The sequence below is a fragment of the Hyperoodon ampullatus genome, assembly GCF_949752795.1.
Source record: "Hyperoodon ampullatus genome assembly, chromosome: 14".
NCBI lineage: Eukaryota > Metazoa > Chordata > Mammalia > Artiodactyla > Ziphiidae > Hyperoodon > Hyperoodon ampullatus.
Genome location: NC_136927.1, coordinates 16,787,830 through 16,815,043, shown reverse-complemented (window position 1 = coordinate 16,815,043; position 27,214 = coordinate 16,787,830). Strand labels below are relative to the sequence as shown.

General features: G+C 51.6%; 1 protein-coding gene across 1 annotated transcript; it reads right to left on the bottom strand.

Moving 5' to 3' along the window:
• Positions 1-11,488: 11,488 nt before the first annotated feature.
• THBD (thrombomodulin) lies at positions 11,489-13,482 on the bottom strand (the record flags this gene model as incomplete). Its single annotated transcript, XM_079719997.1, has 1 exon — positions 11,489-13,482. The coding sequence occupies exon 1, from the start codon at positions 13,244-13,246 to the stop codon at positions 11,489-11,491; it is 1,758 nt and encodes a 585-aa protein (XP_079576123.1). The 5' UTR covers positions 13,247-13,482.
• Between the last annotated feature and the right edge of the window lie 13,732 nt (positions 13,483-27,214).

The following is a 27,214-nucleotide window of genomic DNA, read 5'->3' as shown; positions in this document are numbered from 1 at the left end:
AAAGTCGATATTCAGGAAAACATCAGCCAGATGTAGCTAATAAACAAATGTAGGCTGAACACAGTAAAAGGCCATAATTTTTTGCCTGATGTTCATGCAAGGATAAATTATGTTTCCCCAAAGGACAAAACTGGCCTAAGAGGAGCTTTGATCCTGCTTTCTGCCAGAAGTGGAGGCGGGGGCTGCGGAGATGCGGGTAGGGCTTCTGTGGGAGGCTGGATGGCAAGCGGGCTGTTCTGTGTGCAGGGAGCGCCACAGGGGCCCCAGCTCAGCTCAGCCAAGGACACTCGTGGCTTTGGCTGGGGGGTCCTGACGGTGAGAGGAAGATACTGGGGCGGGAGGGGAGCAGGGCCTCTGAGGAGAGGCCCGTCCGCTCACCCGAGGGTCAGGCTTGTGGAGCTCACGGCTTCCTGGCAGGGCGGCTTCAAGAGAAAACGTCCTGGGCCTGACGTGGTCCAGGACCTGCCAGACTCATGTCTCCTCCGGCAGCCTGCAGGCTCCAAGGTGGGCACAGGGGGCTGCTGGGGAGCTAAAGAGGCTGAGGCAGGGCCCAGAGGGTAGGGCAAGGCCAGAGGGGACGCCCCGCTTCCACCATGGGCCAGGGCTCCTCCCTGAGAGCCGGGACAAAGGGAACAAGGCCCTTCCCTGAAGCGATCGGGCCAAAGCCAGGCTTCAGGGATGTGAGCAGACCCCTGATGTTCCAGGAACGGGCAGAAGAGCCAAGTTCGGGTCCTGGATCCAGTGTCATGTGAGCCGGCAAGGGACTGAACCCAGCTCCTCAGAGTTCTGCCTCTAAAATCAGGAGGCCCTTCCCCAGCCAGCACATGGTGACTCTTAGAGGCCTAACCTGATGGGTTTGTCCACGTGGCTGTAGATGCCAGCTTCTCCCTTAATGAATGAATAAAGAAACAGCCTTACCATTGGGCACTTACTCCTGCACGTGACTAGCCAGCCCAATGACCTGGAAGCAGTGATCAGTGGCCATCAGTGTGTTGCGTAGGCTGGGGACGAGGTGGATATGCAGATGTTCCGGATCTGCACTGGGTGGTCCCCATCTGTCTCAGAGAGAAAATGCGTAGCCAAGTCTGCACTACAGACTGGAGACATGGCTGTGGATTGGAAACTCCTAACTAAGACACGGAGCCCCTTGAACCCACATGCACACGTACACATGCGCACACAAACACATGCACGCGGACACGACCAGACCACCCCCGCCCTGGCAGTACACACTAGAGTTACCCTGGGCATCTGGAGGCAGTCGGTGCTGGGTCTCGTGTAACCGTAACCTCTTGACAGCCTTTGAAAGTGAACTGTTTCTTTGTTCCCCAGTGCCTGGCAGTGCCTGGCAGGGCGGCCACTTGATAGATGCGGTTGAACTGACCTGTGTGAACCATGCAGGCTGATGGCAGCGAGGTGAGGTGTTCACAGCACAGGCAGGGGTCTGAATGTGCTGCCGGGCCTCTGCCACAGCCTGGGTAGGGTCTGGGGTCCTCTCTTGGATCTCCCACAGTGACCCACACTGGGCACACTCTCTGACGGGCAAGACGGGGCACCGACCCAGAGTCTTGGCAACACTCATGCTCTGCTGAGTACTTAAAAATGCAACCTTTTCAACTTAGTTGATGATGGTTGAAGGCAAGGCAGCCTCGGGTGTTGGAAAGAAAGTCCCTGGGAGGCAGGGGAACTCCGCGCCAGCCAGCCCCGTGGGGAGTGGTGTAACCTCCCTGAGCCTCAGTTTCCCACCTGAAACATGCACAAAGGGAGACTGTGAGTTTCGAGGTCTTTCCAGCGGTGGCTCTATTTTTTCAGGAACGCTGGAGCAAGGTGCTGTGGCGGTGGTGGGGGGGAACGACAGCATTCTTCTGTGCATACTGCTCTCTCCATAACCTGTTAAAAATGAGCCTTGACACTGCCTTTGACCTTGGAGTCATAAATCATGCGGTGGAGCGGGGAGAGTCTTGCTGGCCGTCCTCTTTTTCAGCTGCAGGACCTTCTTGACCCCTGGGGCTTAACTCGGTAGCCACAAAACATGCCGATCATTGGTCAGGGATGCGGTAGAGGTGAGGTACTGCCAGCTGGAGCAACGGGGGCCTTTGTAACGGCTGCATAAAACCCTCCCTCCAGGTCTGAAGACACTTGCACGTTTTACTGGCCTGGGGCATCAGCTGTGCAGACACCCTTTGACTTCAGTGCTGCTCCACTTACCAAGACTAGGGGATCACAGCTTTTGGCTGTATCAGGAATGAAAACATTTTTTATTTTGGTTGAAATCCACTGTATTTCAAGCACACAGTTGTTGTTGTTTTTGTTTGTGACTATAAAAACAAATAGATCAACACACTAACCAAAAAGGAAACAAGACTTCTGCGTTTCTGACCAATGCAAGAATACCAGCAGGAATGAAAACATCTTTATCCAGGTAGAAACAGCCTTCAGGTACCCTCCACCAGTAAGCTGGCTTTACCTTTTAAAATTGCCTTTAATTTACTGTTCAGTGACCAGCCAGGTGTTTAATTTTTCCAGACAATCAGGAAGATGGTATTTGCACGTGACAGGTGGTCACTCATCGGAGTTCTTGCCCAGTTTGTCAGCACTATGTTTTCTGCAAACGTGAATGCAATTTGCACATTTATCTTTAAATTCTTGGCTTCACTTCACCATAAAAACATCCCACCTAGCACGCCTTAGGGGCCAACACTGATATCAAAGGGAAAAACAACCAAGAGAGGTCTGCGTTGGCTGTGCTACCTCAGAAATCGAACTTGGCAGCCTGAGCAGTGGCTGGGAAAATTCCTGCAAATCTGCACATCGAAGCTGTTCTCCGTCAGGCGGTCTGCCGAGAAGCATCCCCATTCCTCATCCTCCCCCTCCTTAAGGAGATAATGGAATAACCTCAGATTCCTTCAGCACAAGTGTCAGAATCCGGAGGCCGGTCCTGTTGCAGCCGGTCAGTGGGCGCCACACCCCGAGGCCCTGCTCTGGGGAGGCGAGTACAGGGGGCAGGGGAAGGGGGCAGAGGCATACAGACTGCACGCCCCCTGCCGCTTCTGTCAGGGCAGGGCGGGGCTGGGGCCTCTGTGGACAGCGCTCTGCCCTCGAGGAGCCTGGAGCTTGGTTAGTAGCCACCACGGGGCATTAATCAGATCAGCACAGGAATGAGAGTGAGCTTCTAAGCCAAAATAAGAACGATCGGGGAAGTGATCTGGTCTCTGTGAGGCGATGCACTCAAGGACCCAACCTTGTGCAGGGCAGCCTCCCCAGGAAGGCTGAGGGGGGCGACGTCCTCCATGAGTTGTGTGGGAGAAACCAGGATGAGAAGGGTGGGCAGAAAGGCCGAAGCAGAGGGGAAGGTGTGTGCCAGCAGCCAGGAGGGGAGGCACTGAGAGTGCCCAGGGTCACTGGAACAGAGGCCAGAGGTGCCCGGTCAGTGGAGGCATTAGCAGACGAGGACCTCATAGGCCCCACTGAGGACTTAGGACCCGGCCGTGGGACGGTGGTGACAAGGAGAGGTGCATGACACCTGGTGTCATGAACATATTCTATATACTGAGGATGGCAGTAGTTCCACGAATGTGTGTTCTTCAGGACTCATATTTCTTTCCACCTGCTCAAGAAACACATGGACGACCCCGAGTCCCTGTGAAGGCCGGGGCGCTCCACTTTTCAGGGGAACGTCGGCAGGAGGATCATGTTCTCATCGTTTTAATGTTTTTAAATCATTTTATCAACAAGAAGGCAGGGTCCCTGGTCCTGTGACTGGATTGGCCTAGTGTCTAACAGGGAGGGGCTCTTTTGAAAATGAGGGAACCAATACTGAGAAAGTCCCAAATCATCAACCACGTTGCCTAGAAAAGGAGCACTGACCACCAAAGTAAGACCCGAGGCTTCCTGTCATGAGGACACCGTGAGCCCCACCCAGCACCTGACGCGGTGTGGACAGTGCGCCGGGTGAGAAAACAGATTTGGGGACACACAGACCAGGGGCAGGTCACTGCTCACCAGCCCAGCATGGCCGCAGGGATGCTGCGCGGCCCCTGGAGAAAGGACAGCGCAGAAGCATCCAGCCCCGGTGTGCGGGGCAGGCCCAGGAGGCTCACCGCTCAGAGAGCAACCCAGCGGCACAGGAGGACAGGGTGGTACACGCAAGGGGCCGGGGGTGTATTTGGGGGAGGGGGTTTGTGTTTGGTTGGTTTTTGTATTTTTTTGCATCCAGCTTTCTTTAGCCATTCCGAGGAGGCTGTGATTTCTTTCTAATCTATTTTTATGGGAGTATAATTTATACATGGTAAAAGTCACTCTTTTTAGGTGTACAGTTCTGTGCGTTTTGACATGTATAAGGTTACCATCGTTTAACTGCCACCTCAGTCAAGACGGGGACTGGCTCCAGGACCGTGTCGTTCCCTCTCAGTGGCTGTGATCCACGGGCTGAGGGGGCAGCATGGGGAGGACCCGAAGGGAAGAGAACTGGGGACGGTGCTCCCCAGATGCAGGCAGGCCACCCAAGCACACCATCTCCCCACCTCCCCACGCAGGGAGCTCTGCCCTCCTGATCGCCTGGATTTGAAGCAGCAGCCTGGGCTCCAGAAACCACCCCCCGCAAACCACAACCCGGGGCTTGAGCAAGTGCCGGGCAGGTCGCTGCCTCCCCAGCATGGCTGCCCCTCCCCTCCGGGGCTCAGAGCTCCCCCGCAGCCCCGCAGAGCCAGCTCTTCCTCAGGACCCAGCCCCGTCTGTCCATCGCGGCCTGGACGGCTGGCTGCTGGGCTCGTCCTGCATCGTCTCAGCCCCGTTGATGGAGGCTGATTCCCTTGCTCTGCGAATGCAGACAAACCACAGAGAGGGGGGCTTGCCTTGTGCCTTCGGGCTTCCCTTTCTCCTCCTGTCCCCGTGGGATTCCCCATGTCCCACCTCTTAGGACAAGGGCGAAGATGCTTGAAGAAAGGGGGGAGTCAGTGCTGGCAGAGAAGGGCCAAAACTGGTGCTTCTGGTTTCGATCACCATTTCAGGATGAATTGAACGACGAGCCGTCTGTCCAATACGGGGGTGCAGGGTAGGGGGTGCGGATCTCCGGCATGGCTGCGGGAGGTAGGGGTCCATGTATTCAAGGAAATCGAATGGAATTAAGGGGGGAGGCGGAAGGCAGGGGGGAGGGTATAGGAGACTGAGGCAAGCCCCCTCTTCCTCTTCCTCTTCCTCACTGGGTGGCCGAGGGAAGGTTTGCTTGAGTCCAACAGCCCAGAGTGAGCAGCTGGGGCCGGCCTCCAGGCGAGGACAGGAGAAGATTCCAGGAGGACTGGGAAACCCTGCCCTAAGTCGAGTGTGCAGGAGAGAGGCTTCCCAGGACGGTACAGCTCGTGGGTGTCTTGTCCAGGAGAAGGTTATTTCAGGTGCATTTGGGGGATATGTCTGGCCTGGGGCGGGGGCGTCATCACCACGAACCCCAGTTTGGAATCTTGGGGGTTTTTTTTCCACTGGATCCCTGAAACCCTGCCGTTTCTGCTGCCCCGTTTTGTTTCCACCGTTTCCAGCGGTCGTGACTGAGCTAACCATCCCCAGGGTCCTTCTGTCTTTCGCAATCACACTTTCAAAACAGGCTGAAGAGGATTTTGATTCTGTTAGAATCTTAAAACAATATTTCATTTCTCTTGTGAGAGGAAATCTGTTGTTTGCCTACATCTGAGCCTGCTGACCAAAAAAAGGAAGGGCTCTCTCAAAACAAAAAGAGATAGCGCTGAACCCGGGCACACGTTCTGAACAAGACAGACAGACAGAGTCGGGCGTAGCCTGTATTACTTTCCAAAGAAATGCCGAGAAGGTCAGGGATGTTTTCAGATGTGCTCGGGGGCCCCCCACCGAGTCACAACAACCGTGGAAACATGTTTTTCTGTCTTCTTCGTAACCTCGGTTTTCCTCGAAGAGATGACATAATGATTAACCCCCATTCTACACACGACCACTGTGAGCTTGGGGGTCTTCTGCCTCCTGCCCAGTCCACATGAGAAGGTCACGCCCAGGAGCCTCAGGAAGGGCTGTGGCCGTGCAGGGGGGCCGCTTGGGATTCCGTGGGCGGCAGCAGCATTTCCTTACTTCCTACTGCGTGCCTCAAGGTGCCCCTCCTCCCTGAAATGCGTGATATGCAGGCTTTCCGTCTTGCTTTGTGTGTCTTTACACACTCTGGTGGGCTGCCAGGATTTCGGTCAACCCGGGCCCGAACGCAGGGTGAATGTGCAGGGCTTTGGGAGACATGTGAGCTGGGTTTTGTTAAAACCTGTTTGCTGAAACGGAAGAGAGGCTGTCTGGTCATTCCTTGGAAAATCTTGTCTTTGTGATTCAAACATGAAAACACAGAGTCCTTGGTTTGGGGAGATCCTAAGGGCATAGCGAGCATCAGAGCGCAAAAAGGCTTTATCTGGCCTGTTGTGTAGACAACTCCAGCGTCAGTAGAGGGGGAAGGACAGGAGGGAACTTCCTGGTGTCATGAACATATTCTATATACTGATGATGGCAGTAGTTCCACGAATGTGTGTTCTTCAGGACTCATAGAACTGTTTGCTAAAAAGGGCAGGTTTTACAGTCCAGGGGCCTGTGACTCCCCGGGGGGCTGGGTGCCCAGGCCCACGGCACCCTGCGGTGCCCTCTGTGGCGGACAGATGGCTGGAGAGGCCAGGCACTGGCCCAGAGTCCCAGCGGGACAGTTGTGGACACAGGGCCAGTCCCTTGTTTTGAACTGAAGTTTCGTTCCTCTTTGGCAGGTTCCTCTTTGGTGTGACTAGACTTGGGGCCCCACGTGGCAGCTGGAGTTGGGGGGCACTTCGGGCTGTGGTCACCCCTCCTCTGTGGCCTCCCTAGGAGCACAGGGGAAGGGGTTCTGCTCCCCCAGACTCTGATGGACCTGTAAGCAGGGAGAATGGGTCTTTGAAATGGAATTTACAGCTGAGGAGGGACTGCATCTCTGCTGTGCGAACATCCCCTCCTGCGGCTCTGCCTGATGGCTGAGACCCGACCAGGACACTTGTCCAGGTGGGACAGCAGCCCTTCCAAATGACCACACCGTGCCTGGAAAGAACCCTTTCCACTTTCTGGAAACCTTGAACTTGCCCTCAAGACACTCCAGATCCCAACACGTCCTTTTTCTTTATCCACTTACACACCCACCAGTTCATCACCTGCTGTGTGCCAGACCTGGGCCAGTTCCCTTCGCCTAATCCTCATGGAAACCCCAGAGGGGGCCGGGTTGGCATCCTGTTTACAGCCTTAGGGTGTTCTTTTTTTTTTTGGTTGCACTGTGCAGCTTGTGAGATTTTAGTCCCCAACCAGGAATTGAACCCAGGCCATGGCAGTGAAAGCACAGAATCCTAACCACTAGGCCACCAGGGAACTCCCAGTCTTAGGGGTTGTGTGGCGCCCGTGGCCATGTGACCACCCATGTCAGGCTGGGATTCAGATCTGGGGTGCATGACACCCACACTCTTTATTGGCCCTGCTGGATTCTTACAATGCAAACTGTGCAAGTGTTGCCGCAGGGACATGTAAATAAGTCTAGAAGCAGGTGTTACCTTCTCAAATGATTTCAGTGCGTAAGTGGAGCACCAGCGCGCTCTTAGGAAACTCCTCCACTTGCACCAAGGATAGCATTCGACATCTCTAAGCTGACCTATGTTCCCCCCCTCCACGTTTCTCTCTGCATCCCACCCCTGCAGCCTCATCCTGGACCCCCTCCTCCTTGCTCACCTCACTCCACACCCTCTGCCAAGACTCTGCCTAGCACAGGGCCTTTGCACGTGCTGTGCTGTCCACCCGGACTGCTCTGCCCTCCACTCTGTGTTTGACCAACCCCTGCTTCTCCTTCACGTCCAGAATTGTCAGCTGGTCTAGCAGGCTCTCCAGCCCTGTCGTGCTGTGCTCCTCCTCCCCGGCTCCTACCACTGTTTCAGAGGCAATTACAGTTTGGTGGCGGGGGGCGGGGAGCGGAGATCATTTGTTGTATGTCTGTCTCCCCCACCAGAGCTCGAGCTTCTCGAGGCAGGGGTTTGTCACCATGCCTGTCACCCACCAGTGACAGAGCACATGCTCAATAAATATTTGCTGAACTGATCCAAGCGGTTCGGTCTGAGGGCAAAAAAGTCATTTGAGTCATAAAATCAAATTCTGACTCATCCACCCTGGCCTTCTTCCCCAGGCCCCATGAACCCTGGAACGCCATCAGCGAACACACACCGCACACCACTGCTGAGACTGGGAGACCTGGATGACAACGATGTGAATAGAAGGCAGGGCCCACGGCCCATTTCGCAAGGGCCACCCAGGTTTGAAATGCTGGGGGATCATTTTTAGAGTTAAGTGATTTGTTTATATGTTGTCTTTCTCAGAGAGAGGCTGAAGTTTGGAAATCTCAAGTTCAGGTGAAGCCCGTACACAGGGAGTTGGATCTCCCACAGGACAGGAAGTGAGGCACATCGCGAGGGTCTGCACCTCGCCTCGCCTCACCTCACCCCGCCGGTGTCCTGGGGTCCAAGATGCCCCAGTAAGGGTTCTTGCCTCTGAGTCTTGAAAGCGTGTTTTGGTTTTCTTGTGTTCTCGAGAAAGGATCTCTTCTTTGGGGGAAGACATCCTAAAGCATTGAGACTTTGACAGTCAATTTGACTGCTCCTGGGAGCAGACCCTTTTGAAGGGTGGCAGGGAGGGTGATGAGGATGATTGGTAAGGTATCACTCTCCCCTCTCAACCCCCAGCATGATTTATCTGCACCTGCTTTGCTCCCGCTCATCGAGTTCTTCCTTCACACGTGCCTCTTATTGAATCTGGTTTTCTGCTAGCCTTCCAAGTCCTGAGGGCAACACTGCTGCACTGGCCATCTCGGGAAGGCACCCCTCACCTATCACCCACTCCACACACACCCCAAAGCCTTCTCTTTCATCCAGGATGGACGCTGACCTCTCCAACTGCATCTTCACGACAGCAACTACTCAGCTTAAAACTGAGAAATTCGGCATGATCCAAATGTATAAAAATATTTGGATATTTGACTGAATTCAATTTTCTTCCAACTTTTGCTTTCTGAAAACTTTCAGAACACTGCATATAAAATTCAGCCCGTTTCACCATCCCAGGAAAAGGGGCCCAGGAAATGTGTGTATTAAAAAGTGTTTCCTATCTCCAAGAGAAATGAGGATGATTTACTACTGCATGAGACCTTGGTCTCTGAGCCACAGACTGACTTTTGTGTTTGCATATCTCTGAGAGCAGATAATGCCAAACCATTCACAGAGGGACACACAGCCAAGATTCTAAGAGATGCCCCAAGAAGGGCTGTTTAACTCGTCCCAACAAATAATCCTATAATGTATTTGAAAACACTTAGGCATAAGTCCTGTGTATGAAGTTGTTATGGTTACAGAAAGAAAAAATAAATATTTGTGCACACAGACATAACATGAAGTCCTTCTACAGTGAAAACACTCTCCTCTGGAAAGATCTTTGAAAGTCAGAGATGGAGCCTGGAGCAGACGGAGCTAGTGATGGGGTGGGGGCGCAGCATCTGCATTGTCCATGAGCCTCGTTTAATAACATAAAATGGGGGGGCTGGGGGAGAGAGGTGAACAGACACAAAACGCAAGAGCACTGTTATTTGTTTATTTTCTACTTGTGATGTCATAAGCAGGAGTTTTGCCTGTGTTCTAGTTTATCTCCAATAAATAAATAACTATGTACAAATGTGCTGAGTTTACAAAATGGTAGAGGAAAACCTTTGCATTACAAAAGATACATTTACATGATACACTTTTTTCCATACACAGAAGCATGAAGCATTTCATTCCTAGCTTACTTGAACCAAAGACCCTGTGTGGCAATGTCTAAAGGTGTGTACCTAGGCTTTTCTACCAGAAAGCAAAGCTATAAAAGGAAAATTCCTCAGTTTCTTGAGAATATAGGGCCTGACTTGGCCTGCTACTTATTACTCATCCATATTTAATCTATTCCAGAATGTTGGAAGCTGTCTGGAACAGCTCTCCTCAAATATACGAAGCAGACAACCCCCTGCTGATCTCATTAAAATGCAGATTCTTGTGCAGTAGGTGGGATGGAGCCTGAGTGTCTGCATTTCTAACCAGCTGGCAGGGGCAGCTCCAGCCTCTTGTCCCGGGACCACGTTTCCAAATGGCTGGCTTAGAAGGCGCCTCCGAAGTGGGAGAACTTCTCGAGGGCCTGATCAAGGTGAGGCCCTAATTGGCCATGCTCCAGGCTGCATCCCCAAGCTCCCAAATTCAAGAAACCAGTAGAGCTGGTCTTACTTGGGCCTACAAATGACAAGAACAGTGAGAGTCCAAATGGTCAATGGCATGAATCCTGCAGCTCAAAACTTTCTTACACTGCCTGCCGGGAGGTGCTTCCATCTTCTCTCAGTTTAGAGCCACCATGTGAACAAACATTTTCAACACTGTCAAAAATAACTAATAACAATAATAATAGGAATAATAATAATGGGAAAAGACACTGTATAAGAAGCTTAACAACAATGACTACTTTTCAGTCCAAATCGAAACAACAACAACAATAAAACGGAGGTTCATTGTTTCAAAATAAAAATGAAAATCTCCTTGCGTTGAATTCCTGTGATAGTCCGGCAACATTAGTCTAACAAGTGCCTTTCACATCTTAACCTTTGTTAAAATGATATCGCTCTGGAAGCCTGAAATTTCAGGATAAATGAGCAAATCTGCTGAAAGAACAAATTCCCAACCATTCTTATTTCTAGTGTTTTTGTTTCTGTTTCACGTAACAGTTCCGCCCAGGCAGAGAGCTAAGGGCAGGAGTAGGGTCCAATACAGGTAGGGTGGCTCAGGTGGGTTGGCCGAGTTCCCGGGAGGGAGAAATTGGGAGAAATGAAAGGGCTGAAATGCGGCTTGGCTTCATAAATGCGAGAGGGCTGGAAAAGATAGTATAAGGGCCCCATGACAAGTGGGAGCACATAAATATATAGACAGGGAAGGCGAGAGAGGGGAAGGGAGAAAGGAGGGAGGGATACAAAGTGGGTGCCGGAGACACAAGGGCAGGGAAAGAAGCCAAAGAACAAAAAATACTTAAACAATAAATATCTTGGTCATTATCTATGACTCAGTTACACTTCACTTAGTCCACCGGGATGAAGTCTGCCCCAAGGCTGCCAACCAAGAACACTCACCCCTCCTGTGCCCCTTGGTGAGGGCATCGGACACTTTGCAATCTTGTCACTATAAAACTGCCATCTCTGCTCACTTGTCCGATGACATCATGGAAATGGCTGGGGCCATACTTCTTCCAACGCGCCCCACCCCCCATAGCCAAGTGTAGAAGCAACGAAAGAAGGGGAGGGTCTCTTCTCCAGTTCTGACGCCTGCTAAGGTGCTTTGGGGTAGTGGGAGAGAAAGGCTGGACAGGAGAGGAGCAATGAGGCCCAGGAGGGAGGAGAAGGCCACCCAACACCTGGGCCAGGGACGGAGGTCCCTCAGAGTTTCTGAGGCGTCCGCTCGGTCTTCACCTGCTGCAGTACCACCTCCTTGGCGGGGACCCCGCACTTGTACTCCAGCTCCGCCCGCGAGGTGCCTTGCTTCTTGCGCAGGTGGCAGAGGAGCGCCAAAAGCGCCACGACCAGAGATAGGCTCGCGATGGAGATGCCAACGAGCACGCCCGAATGCAGAGGCCCCGCGGGCGGGGCCGAGGGGCGAGGGGTGGCGCCGGGAGTCGGGCTGCCTGGGAGCGCCCCAGAGCCGCCGTCCTCCTCCTCGTAGCCGCCCTGGTCGCCGCCGCTCACCTTGATGGGGTCACAGTCTGTGCCAGCCTGGCCGAAGAGGGCCGTGTCGGGCCCGCAGATGCACTCGTAGGTGCCCGGGAGGTTGTGGCACTCGCCAGGGCAGTAGCCGTTGTTGCACTCGTTGATGTCCGTGCACACGGAGCCCTCGTCCAGGATGTAGCCCTCGGGGCACCGGCAGATCGCCAGGTTGTTGGGGTCGCAGTCGGCCGGGCACGAAGTCTGGTTGCAGAACATCTGGCACTTGTGTGGGTCATGGGGGGTGGGCGCGAAGCCCTCGGCGCAGATGCAGAGGTAGTCAGTTCCGCCCACGGGCTGGCACTGGTACTCGCAGTTATTGCCGAAGCACGGGTCCACAGGCTCCACGCACTCGCCGTCCACCAGGTCGAAGCCGGGGAAGCAGTGGCACTGGAAGCCGCCCTTCGTGTTGACACAGCTCTGCGGGCACGGACTGGGCACCTGCGTGCAGTCATCCACGTCCTCACACCGGTGCCGGTCCGCAGCCAGCCGGTAGCCCGTCGCGCACATGCACGTGTAATTGGTGGGCGCGTCGGGGAAGCCGGGGACGCAGAAGTGCTCGCAGAGTTGGTGGCACGGGTGCTCGGCCGGCACCGCACAGGAGCGCCCGTCCGCCTGCAGGGCGGCGTCGGCGGGGCAGAGGCAGCTCGACGCCCCGGCGCTCCCGTTGCACTCGTGCTCGCAGCCGCCGCCCTCCACGCTGCAGTCCCAGGCGCCCGGCGCCTCCCGGCCCCAGCGCGCCTCGGCCTCAGCGGGAGGCACCGCGCACTCCAGCTTCACCTCGAGGGGCATCACGGCGGCCGAGCTGCCCAGCGGCAGAGCCTGGAAGTCCGCGCCGCGGGCCCCGAACGGGGTGCTGTAGGTGACGGAGACGCCGGCGGCCGCCACGGCGCCGGGCTCCACAGCCAGCGGCCGGCAGGAGGCGGCGAAGTTGAACTCGCAGAGGAAGCCGTCGGCCTCCGCGCCGCACGGCAGCTCCTCCCAGGCTGGCTCTCCCGGTGCCGGAGACCCGGCCGCCGAGACGGCGACGCACAGCGGGCCGCAGAGGGGCGTCCCGTCGTCGTGAGGCCGCGCCCACCTGCTGTAGCTGGTGCGGTTGTCGCCCGTAACCCACTGGAAGCCGCGCAAGGGCTCGTGGTGCCCCGGGTCGCCGCAGCCGGGCGGGAGCTGCAGGCCGATCCAGAGCCGCGGGCCATCGCCGCCGTCGCCACTCAGTAGCAGGGAGATGACATCCGCTGCCACCGAGGAGCGCACGGTCATCAGGTGGCCCCGCAGCTGCTCGCAGACCCGACTGGCGGCGAGGAAAGTCGCGGGGCCCCGGAAGAGCGCGAAGCAGTCGTGCTCGACGCACTGGCTGCCGAGGGGCTGCGGCTCCGGGGGCGCCGGGAGCCCCAGGCCGGCGGGGGCCAACACGCCAAGGAGCAGGACGCGGAGCATAGTGTCCGCACGCTGCACGCAGGGGCCCGGCCGGGGCTGAGAGGCGCAGGGCGCCGCAGGCGACAGCCGCTCGCGTCGGTCCCGGACTAGGCGCGTCCGGCTGCGGCGCGCAGCCCCGGCGAGGCAGCCTCTGACAGGCGGGCGGGCCCGGGCCCGAGTTTATAAGTGCGCGGCCCCCCTCCCTGGACGTTCGGGAAAAGGAAGGAAGTGCCTGGTGGGAAGGGCTGATGCTGCATTCTCGGATTACTGGGTTCTCCGGACGCCCTGCGCCCGCCCTCGCGCCCGGGATCACCTCTCGGGGATGAGTAAACTCGGCCCCGGCTGGGAGGTCCTCGGGCGGGGCCCGCAGCGCAGGCTCCCGGGAGGACAGCACCTCTGTCAGCGCGGCGACAGGACCCGCTCCACGCGTGCAGCCCCACAAGGGGCTTAACCCGCAGCCCTCCTTAACCACCTATTTCAAGGAAAGGCCGGATTGCGGAGCTCTGGGAAGAGGAGACTGGGCGAGGAGGGCTTGGAATGAGAGGTGGGGACGTAGCGCCCAGGACCTGCAGAGCTGCGGGAGGAGGTGCCCGCCACCCAGAGGGTTTGGGGAGGGGCTGCCTAGGGCGTGGCCTTCCCCAAAAAACAAGAGCGCAGGGAGAGCGAGCCACGCCCGCCCCGGCCCGGGCGCCTAGCTCCGGAGAAGGAGGCGCTTGGAGACAGAGGGCGTGGCTGAGGCGACCACGCGCAAAGGAGGAGGACCGGCCTAACACCCGGTCGCCGAGTGGGGACCCACGAGTCCCTGAGCGCCAGCTGCCACGGCCAGACCTCATCTCATCGCGTGAGAAAGTCGTGGGGACACTGTCAGGGCGGCAAGGTCTTGCCACCCTTCGGAAGTGGTGGCAGGCGAATTCCCGCCGAGCCCTGTAGGGGCGAGCGAGTTTAGCCTGTTTGGTCTGAGTTCTTCCAGCATCGCAGAGGGACAGTGCAACTCGAACCCCCAAAGGGACGCATGGTGTGCCCTCGCAGGGAGGGTCTGTCTTTTGAGGGTTTTTCCCTTTGGCTGAGCAATCAGATTGACACAGAGGAGCACATAAATGCCACTTGGGCGGCAAAGGACATAGACGAGGGGCTGTCCTGGGCAGGCGCGGGGTGGGGAGCGCTGGGAGGAGACTGGAATCTGTCACTTTCGCGACCTTATCCGCTCACTCTCGGATCAGGAATGCGGAGGGGTGGGTCCAAAGCAGAACGGTGAGGGGCAAACTTTTTTTTTTTTTTTAACACCCTGCGCCATCCTCCGCCGCGGTCACTTACTGCGACGCGCCAGGCGGCGGCGCTGTTGAACTCTAAACGAAACCAAAGACGTTGGTGAACTCGAACTTGGGCTGAAAGGGTTAGGGTGTGGGGACGCAGAGGCTTCTCCCAGGGCAGGACACGCGGACCCCTTGTCTTACCCGCGGATCGGGCCCCCACACCCAGCAGAGCCCAGGACTTGCGAAAGAACAGGAGAGTGTGGTGTCTTCACCTGCGGAAGACAAGCACCTGCCGACGGACGGACTGGCCGCAGTGAACAAGGGGGCGGGGCAGGGCGGGGACACTCCGAAAGTGAAAGGGGGGAGGCACTGTGGTCCCCTGCACTCCCGGACGCCTGCCCGCGGGCGCAGAGCCTCCTGAATATCCCGCTGCCCACCGGCGCCCCACTTAAAGGGACAGCGAGGTCTGAGGCTCCCCGGAGTGGGAGCGACTGCCCCTCCAGGAGGAGGAAGGAAAGACCCCCAGATCGGAGAGCCGCGCAGCCCCGGGTGGGGGCGGGGCAGGCGCTGGCCTGACATCCCACCGGCTGCAGAGCTGAGTCAGGGGTCACGACTCTGGCCGCTCTGGAGAGGCTGTCTCGGAGCAACGGGCCCGGGGCGGGGCGGGGCCTCCAGACACCGGCTGGAACTCGCCCTTGCAGAGACCTCAGAAGTGGGCGCGTGAGACGGGAAAGGGGACCGGCCCAGCCACACCCTTTGTTCAGCATTTACAAAGGATTTCAGGACTACGGCGGGACAAAGCCGTAAACGAAGGGCGGGGCCCTCTGAGCCAGTGCCAGCCCTTAAAGGAGTTGAGGGACGTTCAAGCGTCAGGTCTGGCCGCCACCAGGCTGGGTCACTTCACGGATGGGTTCTAGCTGATTCACCCTTAGTCAAAGAGCTTTATCAAGTGTGGCAAGCAGCTTTTTTCTTAAGAGACGTAAAAAAAGAACTTTCTAGTTCTAACATGAACTCCTGCTCGTAGACTTGATAACCCCTAGGTCCCCTGATGAAGACCCTGCTTGGCACTGTTTCTCTCCAGAGCACGTGGGCAGCTGTCCCCGCTCTGACTTAGAACTTAAGCCTCTCCCGTGGGGAAGGAGAAAACCGATGTGTGGAAATGCACAATTCAGGTGCTCAGGGCTTCGGGACTGTGAGAAGTGGGGACCGACTCCCAATTGTTGCTTGTGATAAAAGCCCCAGGCCCCCCGGGGTGGAAAAGGCTGTCACTAGCACCTGAGGACCCAGGACAGGGTGGGGAGGGGTGCATACCCTGTCCAATGCAATAGCCATAATCACCTGTGGTTATTTAAACTAAAACTCATTACATTAAAGTTAGAAATTCAGTTTCTCAGTCTCACTAGCCACATGTCAAGTACCCCACAGGCTCGTGACTACAAATTGAACATTACCGAGAAAACACTTGATCATCACAGAAATTGCTATTGGACGGCGCTTGTCTACACATAGAGCCAAGTAATGACCTCAAGGAAGCCATTGGTGGGGACATATGAGTGTCTCTTCTAGGATTCCAAGAACACCGTCTTGCAACCATTGTTGTTTTCAAGGTAACTGTTGTGAAAACTGCCATCAGAATCTAGAAGGGAAACCGTAAGAAGAGTAAAACTGTATAATCACTATTAGTACTTGACTAATAAATACATCAATATTATTTTTAACCTGGATGTTAAGTATAATAATTTAGATATTAAGAAGAAAGACATTTAAAAGATAAAAACATTACGCTTATAAGCCATAACAATGTTAAAATCCAGACACAAAAATTAAGTCTCTGTGGTGATGCAGCAACATACGAATCTAATAGTGGAAATTAAATGCCTGGTGAGCAAATGTTACTCAATAAACAACAGCCTGCCACTGTAGCAGAACGCAGGCTTTACTAAATATTTACTCTCAGCCAGACTTGAAGAAAGAAGTGAGGTGAAAATTAACAGTACTTTATTGGCCCATTCTTTATAAAACGAAAATATGTTGCATCTACCCAAACCCCACATTTGATACCATATTTGATGATGAAAGACCAGAAGCTTTGCCCCTAAGATCAGAAACCAGACAAAGGTGCCTGCTCCCACCACATTACTCAGTAGCGTGCTGGAGATTTGAGCTAGATTCTAGCTAGGGCAGTTCCACATGGAAGTCAAATAAAAGGCATCCAGATTGGAAAGGAAGAAATAAAATTATCTCTTTATTCACGATATTGTCTTGTTTATATATGGAAAATCCTAAGAAAACTATTCAAAAACTATAAGAACTAATAAACAAGTTCAGCATTACAGGTTACAAAATCAATACATAAAAGTCACTTGCATTTTAGCAATGCACAAATTGAAAATGAAATTAGAAAACAATTCCGTTTACAATAGCATCAAAAAAGAATAAAATACTTAGGAATAAATTTAACAGAAGTGCAAAATTTATACTCTGAAAACTGCAAACAATGTTGAAAGAAATTTTAAAAGACCTAAATAAATGAAAAGACATCCTATGTTTACGGATTGGAAGATTTAATATGGTTAAGGCGGCAAAATTCCCAAAATTCATCTACAGATTCAGTGCAATCTCTATTAAAATATCTGCTGATTTCTCTACAGAAATTTTCATGCTGATCCTAAAATTCACATGGAAATTCAAGGGACTCTGAATAACCAAAATAACCTTGGAAAAGAGAAACAAGACAGAAGGATTCACACTTCTTGATTTCAAAATTTACTACAAAGCTGCAGTAATCAAAACAGTGTGGTTCTGGCATAAGGAAAGACATAAATCAATGGCACAGAATTGAGAGTCCAAAAATAAACCCTTTGAAGATATACAAATGGCCAATAAGCACATGAAAAGATGCTCAAAAATAAAACTTTTTGTATTTAAATTTAGTCAATTAATTTCCACAAGGGTGCCAAGACAATTAAATGGAGGAAAGAATAGTCTTTTGTATTCTAGCCATCCTAGTGAGAGTGAACTGGTTTCTCAGTGTGGTTTGATTTACATTTGCCTGGTGGCTAATCATGTTGAACATCTTTTCATGTGCTTATTGGCCATTTGTATGTCTTCTTTAGTTGAATGTATTCAGATTCTTTACCTGTGTCTTAATTGGGTTAGTTGTCTTTTTATTATTGACGTTTTCCAGCGACTTACAGATGCTGGTGCAGGTACACGGCCTATTTTCATCAACCAGGGCTGCAGACCAGCTACTGCAGACCTCGGGGGTCTGAGAACAGGCCTGCAGGATGGTTTGGCAGCTCCCGGGTGAACAGACTGAGAACATCTGGAACTTGGGCAGATGGGCCCCCCGGGGGAGTGAAGGAGTCACAGAGAGCAGCTGTGGGGAGGGAGCTCTGCTCTGGGGTAAGGGGCTGCCAACATTTGAGTTCATCACTCAGAAATCTCACTTCCACCCATGGGCCTGGGGGTGCCTGGGGTTCCGTCTAGCTCTGTGGGAAGAGGGAAGGGAGTGGCTTCCCACTGGGAGTACCTGACCCCACTCACCTGCACCCAGAGCCAGCCCACCCACCAAAGGAGGGGGAAGGATTCACCCATACCCAAACCACTGGGAATGCTTTTCAGACTGGGAATAATTCTGAAGCCAGATCCCAGAGAAGCACTGGCAAAGGCTTCTCTTTAGAGTTTATTCTCCTTTGGATGGGACTTTTGGGACATTTAGCGAGACCCAGCCTTCCGAAGTCCCTTAAAGGACCCCCCAGGAAAGGGGACATACTTATCTCATGTTCCACAGGCAATGAGGAAGGATGCTTCCTCCTTGGAACTGGGCGTCAATTTTATGCTCTTGATGGCCAGCTGGCCACTGAAGAATTCGGAGTCAACAGATGCAGGGGAGAATCCTGGCAGCATCGTCCATGGTGCATATTTAAAACTCCAGCTGGTCCTACCACAACCAGGATAAATACACACTGCTGATAACATGTAAATCCAGAACTTGAAATATGCTACAGAGAAACTATGACTCTGTTTTCTCACAGTGTTTGCTCTTCTGCTGTTTTCCTGAGGTCTTGAGCTTGGACATCATTTTGGTATTTTATCCTGTAATCTCGAAGTCGTATTTCATGGGGAGTTAAGCAATGTCTAAATCAGGGGAAAATAATGATTGAAAAAATATATATTTGGCTTCCTGTTTCCCAGAAAGTATTTGCCGCCATTTCCATTTCTGGCCCAGCATCTTTCCAAAGAGTTGAGAATGTCATTTAAATGAGTCAGTCCCCAGAGCTCAGTAGAAGTGACAAAAATGTCGACACTCTGCCCCAGACTGTTCGTGCACCGCCACCTCTGGCCAAGTGAGAGGCAGCTGGGGTCGGAAACAGGCAGAGGGAGAGGAAAGGATCTGCTAGCCAAGCAGCCGCCTTGTCCTTCCAACATGAGGTCCCAGACCAGCATCCTCACCTGGGGGCTGGTTAGAATGCAGCACCTCTGTCCCCACCCTGTGCCTCCTGAATCAGAATCTGCCTCTGACCAGATCCCAGAGACAAGGGGCGCACACACTCCCCCAGCGTGGTTGTGCTGGAAAAGGACCCAGCCAGGCAGCAGAATGGCCTCATTGAGACCTCGCACCAAACCAGCTCCTTCCCTGACCCCCCCATAGAGGTTCACTGACCCGCTCAAGTTTGTGGAAAGGAGCCCTCAAGACCAGCAGCATCAGTGTCACGTCTTCTCTCTATAAACACCATTTGTCACCCTGGACTTGTCAGAAAGGCAGACTCCTGGGCCCAGCCCAGACCTCCTGAAACAGAAACACCAGGGCTTAGGCCCAGCCATCTGGGTTTGGGCAAGCCCTCCTGGGGATTCTGATGCACAAGCATGAGAACCACTGGCTCACCATGTAGATGACGTGGCCCCAAGGCTCTGATCACATCCTCATCCTCATCCTTCTCCTGGGCCGTCCACTTTGGGTCCTGGCCCCGCCAACACATCCATGGACCTGCAACCACAGTTCCTGCTTGCAGGGGCACAGCTAACCCAAATCTTATTCTGATGAGGTCATGGAAATACATTTTTAAGCCAAGCTAAGTGGAATTTGTAGGATTTTGCCACAAAGAAGGTGCAGCAGGCATCATGATCAGGAGGCTGAAAGTCACACATCGGGATAAAAGCAGGAAGGTTGAAGGGATCCAGGATGCTAAGAGCATCAAGAATTCAGAGCCCCAGCCTTGGATCATCAACTTCTGGACTTCCTGTCATGGAAGGCAAATAAATCTCTATTTGGTTCCTCCACTGTAATCGGATTTCTGTTTCATGCAGCCAACCACCTGCCCAGTTGGTGCAAACTTGAATAAGTTGAAGTGTAGCTTCCTGGATTGCCATTTATCTGATCTAATTTATTTAAATTTCAAAAATTGATTCTTATTTTTAGTCAAATGTCATCATTAAATAGTACCTTCTGTGTATTCATGAGGTCACATCCCTCAAACCAGAGTCAACAAAAGGGACAGATAGTTAGTATTTTAGCACAATGTTGGGCACATAAGATGAACTTGAACAAGTATGACTACTCTTAGCTCTGTTTCTATGATAGAAAAGCTCTCTGAAACTCAACTTCTCTTCTCAAAATGAGGATAAAAGCTACATCCTAGGGTTAGATGACAAAATCTGGGTCCTAGGGCTACTCTGAACCTCTGGATCTGCTTCATGGACACCAGGATGGGCAGGGGAAGCAGGCAGGCCCATGGAGCAAGTACCGAGTTATTTGTTCCAGAAAACAGCTGCTGCTGTGTATCTGCTGTCAGCAATTACACTTCTGTTTATACTGATATCCAAGCCTCAATGTCCAGAAAATTGTTATGAGGATCCAGGGCCCTCAAAACTTCAAGCTTATGAAGATATATGATCATCTTCAAGAATCTACACACCAAGGTCACACAGAACTAATGGGTTCATCTTCAATTTTAATCTAAAATTACTGTGTCAAACCCCAGTCATTTAGATGAAATCTAGGAACATGTGTTTGTCTTGCTGGGTGAGGAAGGAAAGTGGGTCTGGAAAATATGAAAAGTCTGAATTAGAGAATGTTTTAAATGGCAACGAGGCAGACACTCTTGGTTGACTGACCCCTCCCCCATCCACACCCTCTCACAGGTCTGTTCTCTAAGGACCCTCCCAGTGGTCAGTCTAGAGACGGTCGTGTTGTCCAATTTTAGCCAATGGGTTATTTTTAAAAACTGCTTGGTGGGCTATCTGGAGGATCCTTCAAAAAGGATAAATATAAGATCTGTTTCTGGTAAAAAAGAAATTTTTAATTCTGGACAAAATATAAAAAACAACTATTTGAAGACACTGGGTAGTGACCAGAATCAGACAGAAACTGGAGGGATTTAACCCTTCAGAGAAGGAAGCCACTTTGGGTGAGATCCATGTTTATTCATACTTTCTCCTCAGCACACTTGCAATTCGCAAGGTGTGGGGCAACTAAAACCCATTAAGAGAATGAAGAGATAAGCCACAGACTGGGAGAAAATCTTTGCAAAAAATTTTTTGATAAAGGACTGGTACCCAAAATATACAAAGGAACTCTTAAAACTCAACAATAAGTAAATAACCCAATTTTAAAATGGGCAAAAGACCTTAACAGACACCTTACCAAAGAAGATACACAGATGACAAATAAGCATATAAAAAGATGCTCCACATCATTTCATCAGGGAAGGCAGATTAAAACAAAAATGAGGGGCTTCCTTGGTGGCACAGTGGTTGAGAGTCCGCCTGCCGATGCAGGGGACACGGGTTCGTGCCCCGGTCCGGGAGGATCCCACATGCCGCGGAGCGGCTGGGCCCGTGAGCCATGGCCACTGAGCCTGCGCGTCTGGAGCCTGTGCTCTGCAACGGGAGAGGCCACAACAGTGAGAGGCCCGCGTACTGCAAAAAATAAATAAATAAATAAATAATAAAAATGAGATGCCACTACACACCTATTAGAATGGCCAAAATCCAGAACACTGACAATACCAAACGTTGAGGAGGATGTGGAGCAGCAGGAGCTCTCATTCATTGCTGACGGGAATGCAAAATGGTTCGGCCACCTTGGAGGACAGTTTGGTAATTTCTTACAACACTAAACATATTCTTATAATATACAGTAATCACACTATTAGGTATTCACACGAATGAATTAAAAACTTAACGTCCACACAAACACGTGGATGTTTATAGTAATTTTATTGATAATTGCCAAAACTTGGAAGCAACCAAAATATCCTCCAGTAGGTAAATGGATAAATAAATAGTGGTATATCCAGACAGTGGAATATTATTCAAACCAAAAAAGAAATGAGCTATTGAGCCATGAAAAGACATGGAGGAACTTTAAATGCATATTGCTAAGCCAATCTGCAAATGCTACATTCTGTATGATTCCAAATGTATGACATGCTAGAAAAGGTAAAACTAGGGAGACAGTGAGAGATCAGTGGTTGCCAGGGTTTTGGGGAAGGGGGGAAGAGGTGAACAGGTGGAGCACTGGGGGTTTTAGGGCAGGGAAACTATTCTGTGTGATACTGCACTGGTGGATACATGTCATGATACATTTTTCAAAACCCATAGAATGTACAATTCGAAGAGTGAACCCTAATGTAAACTATGGACTTTAGTTAATAATAATGCATCAATATTGGCTCATCATTTTACCCTATGTACCTCACCAAAGCCAAATCCTAATAACAGGAAACTGTAAAGTGTTGAGAGGTTATATGGGAGCTCTCTGTACTTTCAACTCAATTCTTTTGTAAACCTAAAACTACTCAAAAAATGAAGTCTAGTAATGAAAAAAAGAATACTTGATTAACCCAAAATAAAACAAGAAAAAAGAATCAGAAGAAAAACAAAAAAGTAGAAAAGGCAGAAAACAAGTAACAAAACAACAGGCTTGAACCCGATAAACTCTGATTCCATCAACTCGAATGTCTAGAACAGGCAAATGGAATGGATAGTGATGGGTAGCCGAGCGGCGTTGGTCTTCGCAGTGGGGGTGGGAAGGAACTGGGGAGAGCACAGGGGACCCGCTGGGTGGTGGGAGGTCCTCTTGATTGGAGCAATCGTTATGGGGTGCTGTGTACACTTAGCACAACTCAGCAAATTGTAGAGTTGGGATTGGTACATTTCTCTGCCTATAAATAAGAAAAAAAGGATTGCCTTTGTAGGGGTGTGTGGTAAACATGAGGATGAAAGCCACAGGCTGGTGATGAAGGACCTAAAAGATGGAAGGCAGTTGACAGCAGCTGTGGCAGCCTGAGATTTCCCATCTCTGGACCCTTTGTCATGTGAGAAAATAAGCCTTATGCTAATCAGGCTTTGTTATGGGCAGGCGAATTCACCACTAAGTACTACAGGTTCACTTAACAGAAAAGTAGAAACAGAATAAAATACCCAGAACAGATATTGAACAGATATTGATTCATTTGCATTCATGTGAGAATATTTGTAATTCCTATCTATTCTATACAAATGGATGTAAACATTGGGATAAGTGCACCGGAAGATGAATTTTGTAGGCTAAACAGCTCAGCTAAAAATCTCTTATGAACCTCATTTCCCCCAGCAAAACTTTATTTATTTATTCATTCATTCATTCTGGTTTGTTTTCTTGTTTGTTAAGCTAATGCATGAGTTGATTCCAAACCATGTGACTCCAAATTTTGAAACAACAAGGTCCAAATGAATCATCTTTTCCTATGCTCAAAAAAGGATAAGTGCCTCATGTTGAAGAACGTTCAGCATGTAACTAAAGTTAACAAACAGCATTTCATTTCAGCCTCAAACCATTAAACACCAAATCCAGTCTCTGAACATCAAAGCCATTCTGGGCATCTGGTCCCCTCTGAAAAAGCCTCTTAAAGAAAGGCCATGACATTACTGCAGACAGTGGTCTCACTTCAAACCTGGCATCTGCAGTGCCCAGGAGCTTTTCCAAGGTTGTTCTTACCTATAAATTTTAATAACTTGAACGGTTGTTCCCATGGTAAAAATCCTTCCCTAAAAGTGCGGGGCCTGAAGACCAAGGGGAGGCTTTGACCATTGCTCAGAAGGAAATGCAGTCAGATGACTTGAAGGAGGGGGATAAGAGAAGGAACGGGCCACTGTGAATCTGAAAAGAGAATACTCAGCATGGTGTTGTGGGGGGAAGTGGGCGTGGAGCAGATGAAGGGGTGGCGGGGAGACCTCTTCTCCACGAGGTACGTGCATCTTTGGGTGGAGGCCAGGAAAATGAAAGGGATTCATGGTTCCTGAGCTGCCCTGGAGGGAGGTAGAGAGAAGACTGGGCACAGAAGGTGTGTCCAGGTCCAGGCTCTGTAAATAAACCTCCTGTGACTACCTGTGGCCAAGAATGTGAAGATCCTGGTTTCATTGCCCTTGAGTAAATGTCTAAGAGCAGAACTGGTAGGTCATATGTGTATGCTTAACTTTTTAAGAAACTAGCCAGCTGTTTCTGATGAAGGTGCACCTCTGACATTCCCATCTCTGTGCACAAGAGGTCCAGTGGAGAAGTCACCTCTGACGGCAGGATACAGCCACATCTCCTCCTCCGCGACACACGAATGTACCATTGTGACCAAGACGGAACCGGGAAGGCCCCTGCGGGGTCAATGAGGGCACAGACACAAGATGCGCCCTCAGATCATGGCGGGTCTCAGGTGCACAAGCTCTCTGGGGATGGCAGAGAGCTTTTGAACAATACGTGTGTGTGTGTGTGTGTGTGTGTGCATATGCGTGTGTGGTTGGGGGAATACACAAGCGCAGTGATACAGGGATGCTCATTTGGACATAAGCTATTATTAGAAATACCATCATTGCTCAGTGCTCCACCTTCCTGTCTCACATAGGTTGAGAGCCAGCCTGTCTCCTCACTGGCTGCTGGTTGACACTTTTGCGTTTAATCGGAGGCAGTGAGACCTAGTGATGTGGTGAGGCTGCAGGATTTCACAGCCCTACTTCACCACTTGGCAGCTGTGACCATGGACAAGTTTAGCAACTACTCTGTGCCTCCGGTTCCTTACCTATAAAGTGGGGAGAGTGATGTTGGCTGTTTCCCAATAAATAAATCAACTTTCTATCTTGTAGTAGTAAAAGTTTGGTGAATTTTCCTGCCACATTGCTTTAATAACGTGTCCTGTGATCTATCCAGGTGGCCTTACGTTGACAACATTTGAAACCTGGTTGTGTGTAAAGCTCTGTGTGAGGCTCACCCTTCCCTCAGGTGCCTCCCAACCTCGCAAGAAGACAGACACGGGAACACTGAGCAGTCACGCCAAGAACAAAGGGATGGGGCCATCAGAGAAATCTGGAAAGAGAACTCTCTCTTCAAGGACTCAGCTGCCTCCTGAAGAAATCTGCTGTGACTTGTGGAGGAAGGAAGGACTGTCTCAGCCAGCTGTAGGGGACAGGAGAGGACAGGTGAGGATGCGACCGGGGGCCCAGCCACAGCCCTGAGACTGTCACTGTGGTCAGGTCAGATTCCATCCTCCCATGTCTGCGGCTCTGTACCTGAAGTCTTCCCCTATCCCAAGAGTGGAGGCCCCTCTGGAAGTGCCTGGAATTACCCATCACCCTGCAGCGGCCCCATCCATTATTGGCGGCAGTTAGTGTATCAATACCCTGGTTCCCTTGGCCCTCGGGCAGAATACATTCCCAGAGCTTCCATGGTTGTATCACCTCCCCGTGACTCTACCGCTAATGCTGTCCTTCCCAATAAACTACCTGCACTGGAATCCCTGTCTCCAGGTCTGCTTCTGGAACAAAGGGAGCCTGGAGACCAGATGGATATGAGAGCAACTGTCCAAGAGCAGTAGGGACGTCCTGAGTGTGCGCAGTGCCCTCTGCCAGAGACGGGGCGGGGTGAGCAGACAGCAGCGGGGCAGCTAGTGGACTCTGGTCGGAGAGGAGGCCACGGACAACATCAGGGTTTAAAATAGGGCCCTCTGGGTGCGGCATTGGCTCCCCCTGCCTGCTGTCCTGCTCCAGGGCCCCCAGGGCGGCCATGCATCCGACAAACAGTTATTGAGCACCACTGTGTGCCAGGCCCGGGGCGTATCAGGGACCAAACAACAACAATAATCTGCCCTGGAGGAGCTTACATATATATAAATATAGACAATAAATAATAAATCATAATTACTGGAGAAGATGATACACCATGTTAGAAGGTGACCAGTGCTTTGGGAAGGGCTAGGGCCACTGGGAGGGCTGGAGAGAAGGTGCGATTTCAGAGCCACCTCAAGATGGAAGAAAGACAAGGAGCGGAGGAAAGTCAAGAGACACAGGGAGGAGGACCATCCAAAACCACTTCCAGAATAAGAGACTCAAGAGGATGACCAGGAGGGAATACTCCCAATAATGAGAGAAGAAAACTGCCCCCAGATGGATAAAGGAGAGGTCCTCCTGGTGGACTCCCAGACCAGCAATAGCAGCTTCCCCTGGAAACCTGCTAGAAATGCAGATCCTCAGGCTCCAGCCCAGACACACTCACTCAGACCCACTGGGCTGAGGCCCTGCAGGGGCTCCAGGCTCCTATGATGGAGAAAGAGGGCCCAGAGCAGGCAGGATGGGAACACATAGAGAGATAAACATAAAGAAAGCTGAAAACAAAGAAATTTTAACTGAAAAAGTTTGTATTCATAAAATGCCACAGATTAACTAGGTATATCAGTCTCAAGGGTTAGACAAAATATAATTTGACGTGAAAATGTCCAAAAAGTTATATTTCATATTGGTAAAGAAAGCAATATGCCAAATGCACTTCAATCATCCAACGGCACAGCTTTAAGGAGAAGACAAAGCAGACAGAAATACAAGGAGTAACAAAGCTGACCCCCATGAGAGACGACGACTTAGACAAAGATGATGGACAAACTGGTGTGACGGGTGTGCAGGACTGCACCCCACACACACTGTGACCTTGACCTTGACCATGAGGGTGAGGGCTGGGACACACAGGGGCCCTATTCTCGGGTGCGGAGATGATGGGTTTGACAAGAAAGTGAAACACTTAGGTTTGGGACATAATCTTTTTGGGAAAGGAAGACCCTGGAGAAAGAAGGTAAGAAGCACAATTATTTTCCTCCACCTCACAAGTTTCCTTATTTTCATGGGATATTTAAATTCAGAAGGAGCTCAACAGAGCAGACATCGTGGACCCAGCTTAAGACTCTATGCGAACAAGTGTGGAACGTGAAGGGGACGAGATAAGCAGTGCTTTTCAGGGAAAGGTGACGAGCACAATGCGAAGCGTTTTGGTCCTCCACTGGAATCAGCAGAATGCAGCTTGGCTGTTCCACCATGTGACCCAGGAGGTTAGAGATGGCACAGAGGGAAAACGGCTCTGCACTGTCTCAAACTGAAAGCCAAGATGTGCAGTTGCGGCCCGATGACCTTCACCTTGACCTTCATCTGAGCATCCCCTGCCCCCTTTCCCTCCCTCCCTCTCCTTCCTTTCTTCCCTCTCTGTTTATCCTCCATTCTTCCCCTCCTTCCCTCCATGCAGTTGAATTCTATGGACCAATTTCTACCACAAGGGAGGACTAACATCCAAGTCAGTGGTGACAAACCGCAAATAAAAATCCCAACAGAACCCAAGCAGCAGCACATGGGGAACTCTGGCTGTGGGCTCCTGGAGGCTTGGGATGGTTTGCTCAGCCCTGCGAAGAGCGGCCCCTCAGGTCAAGTTCCCTGGAGTGGCTGC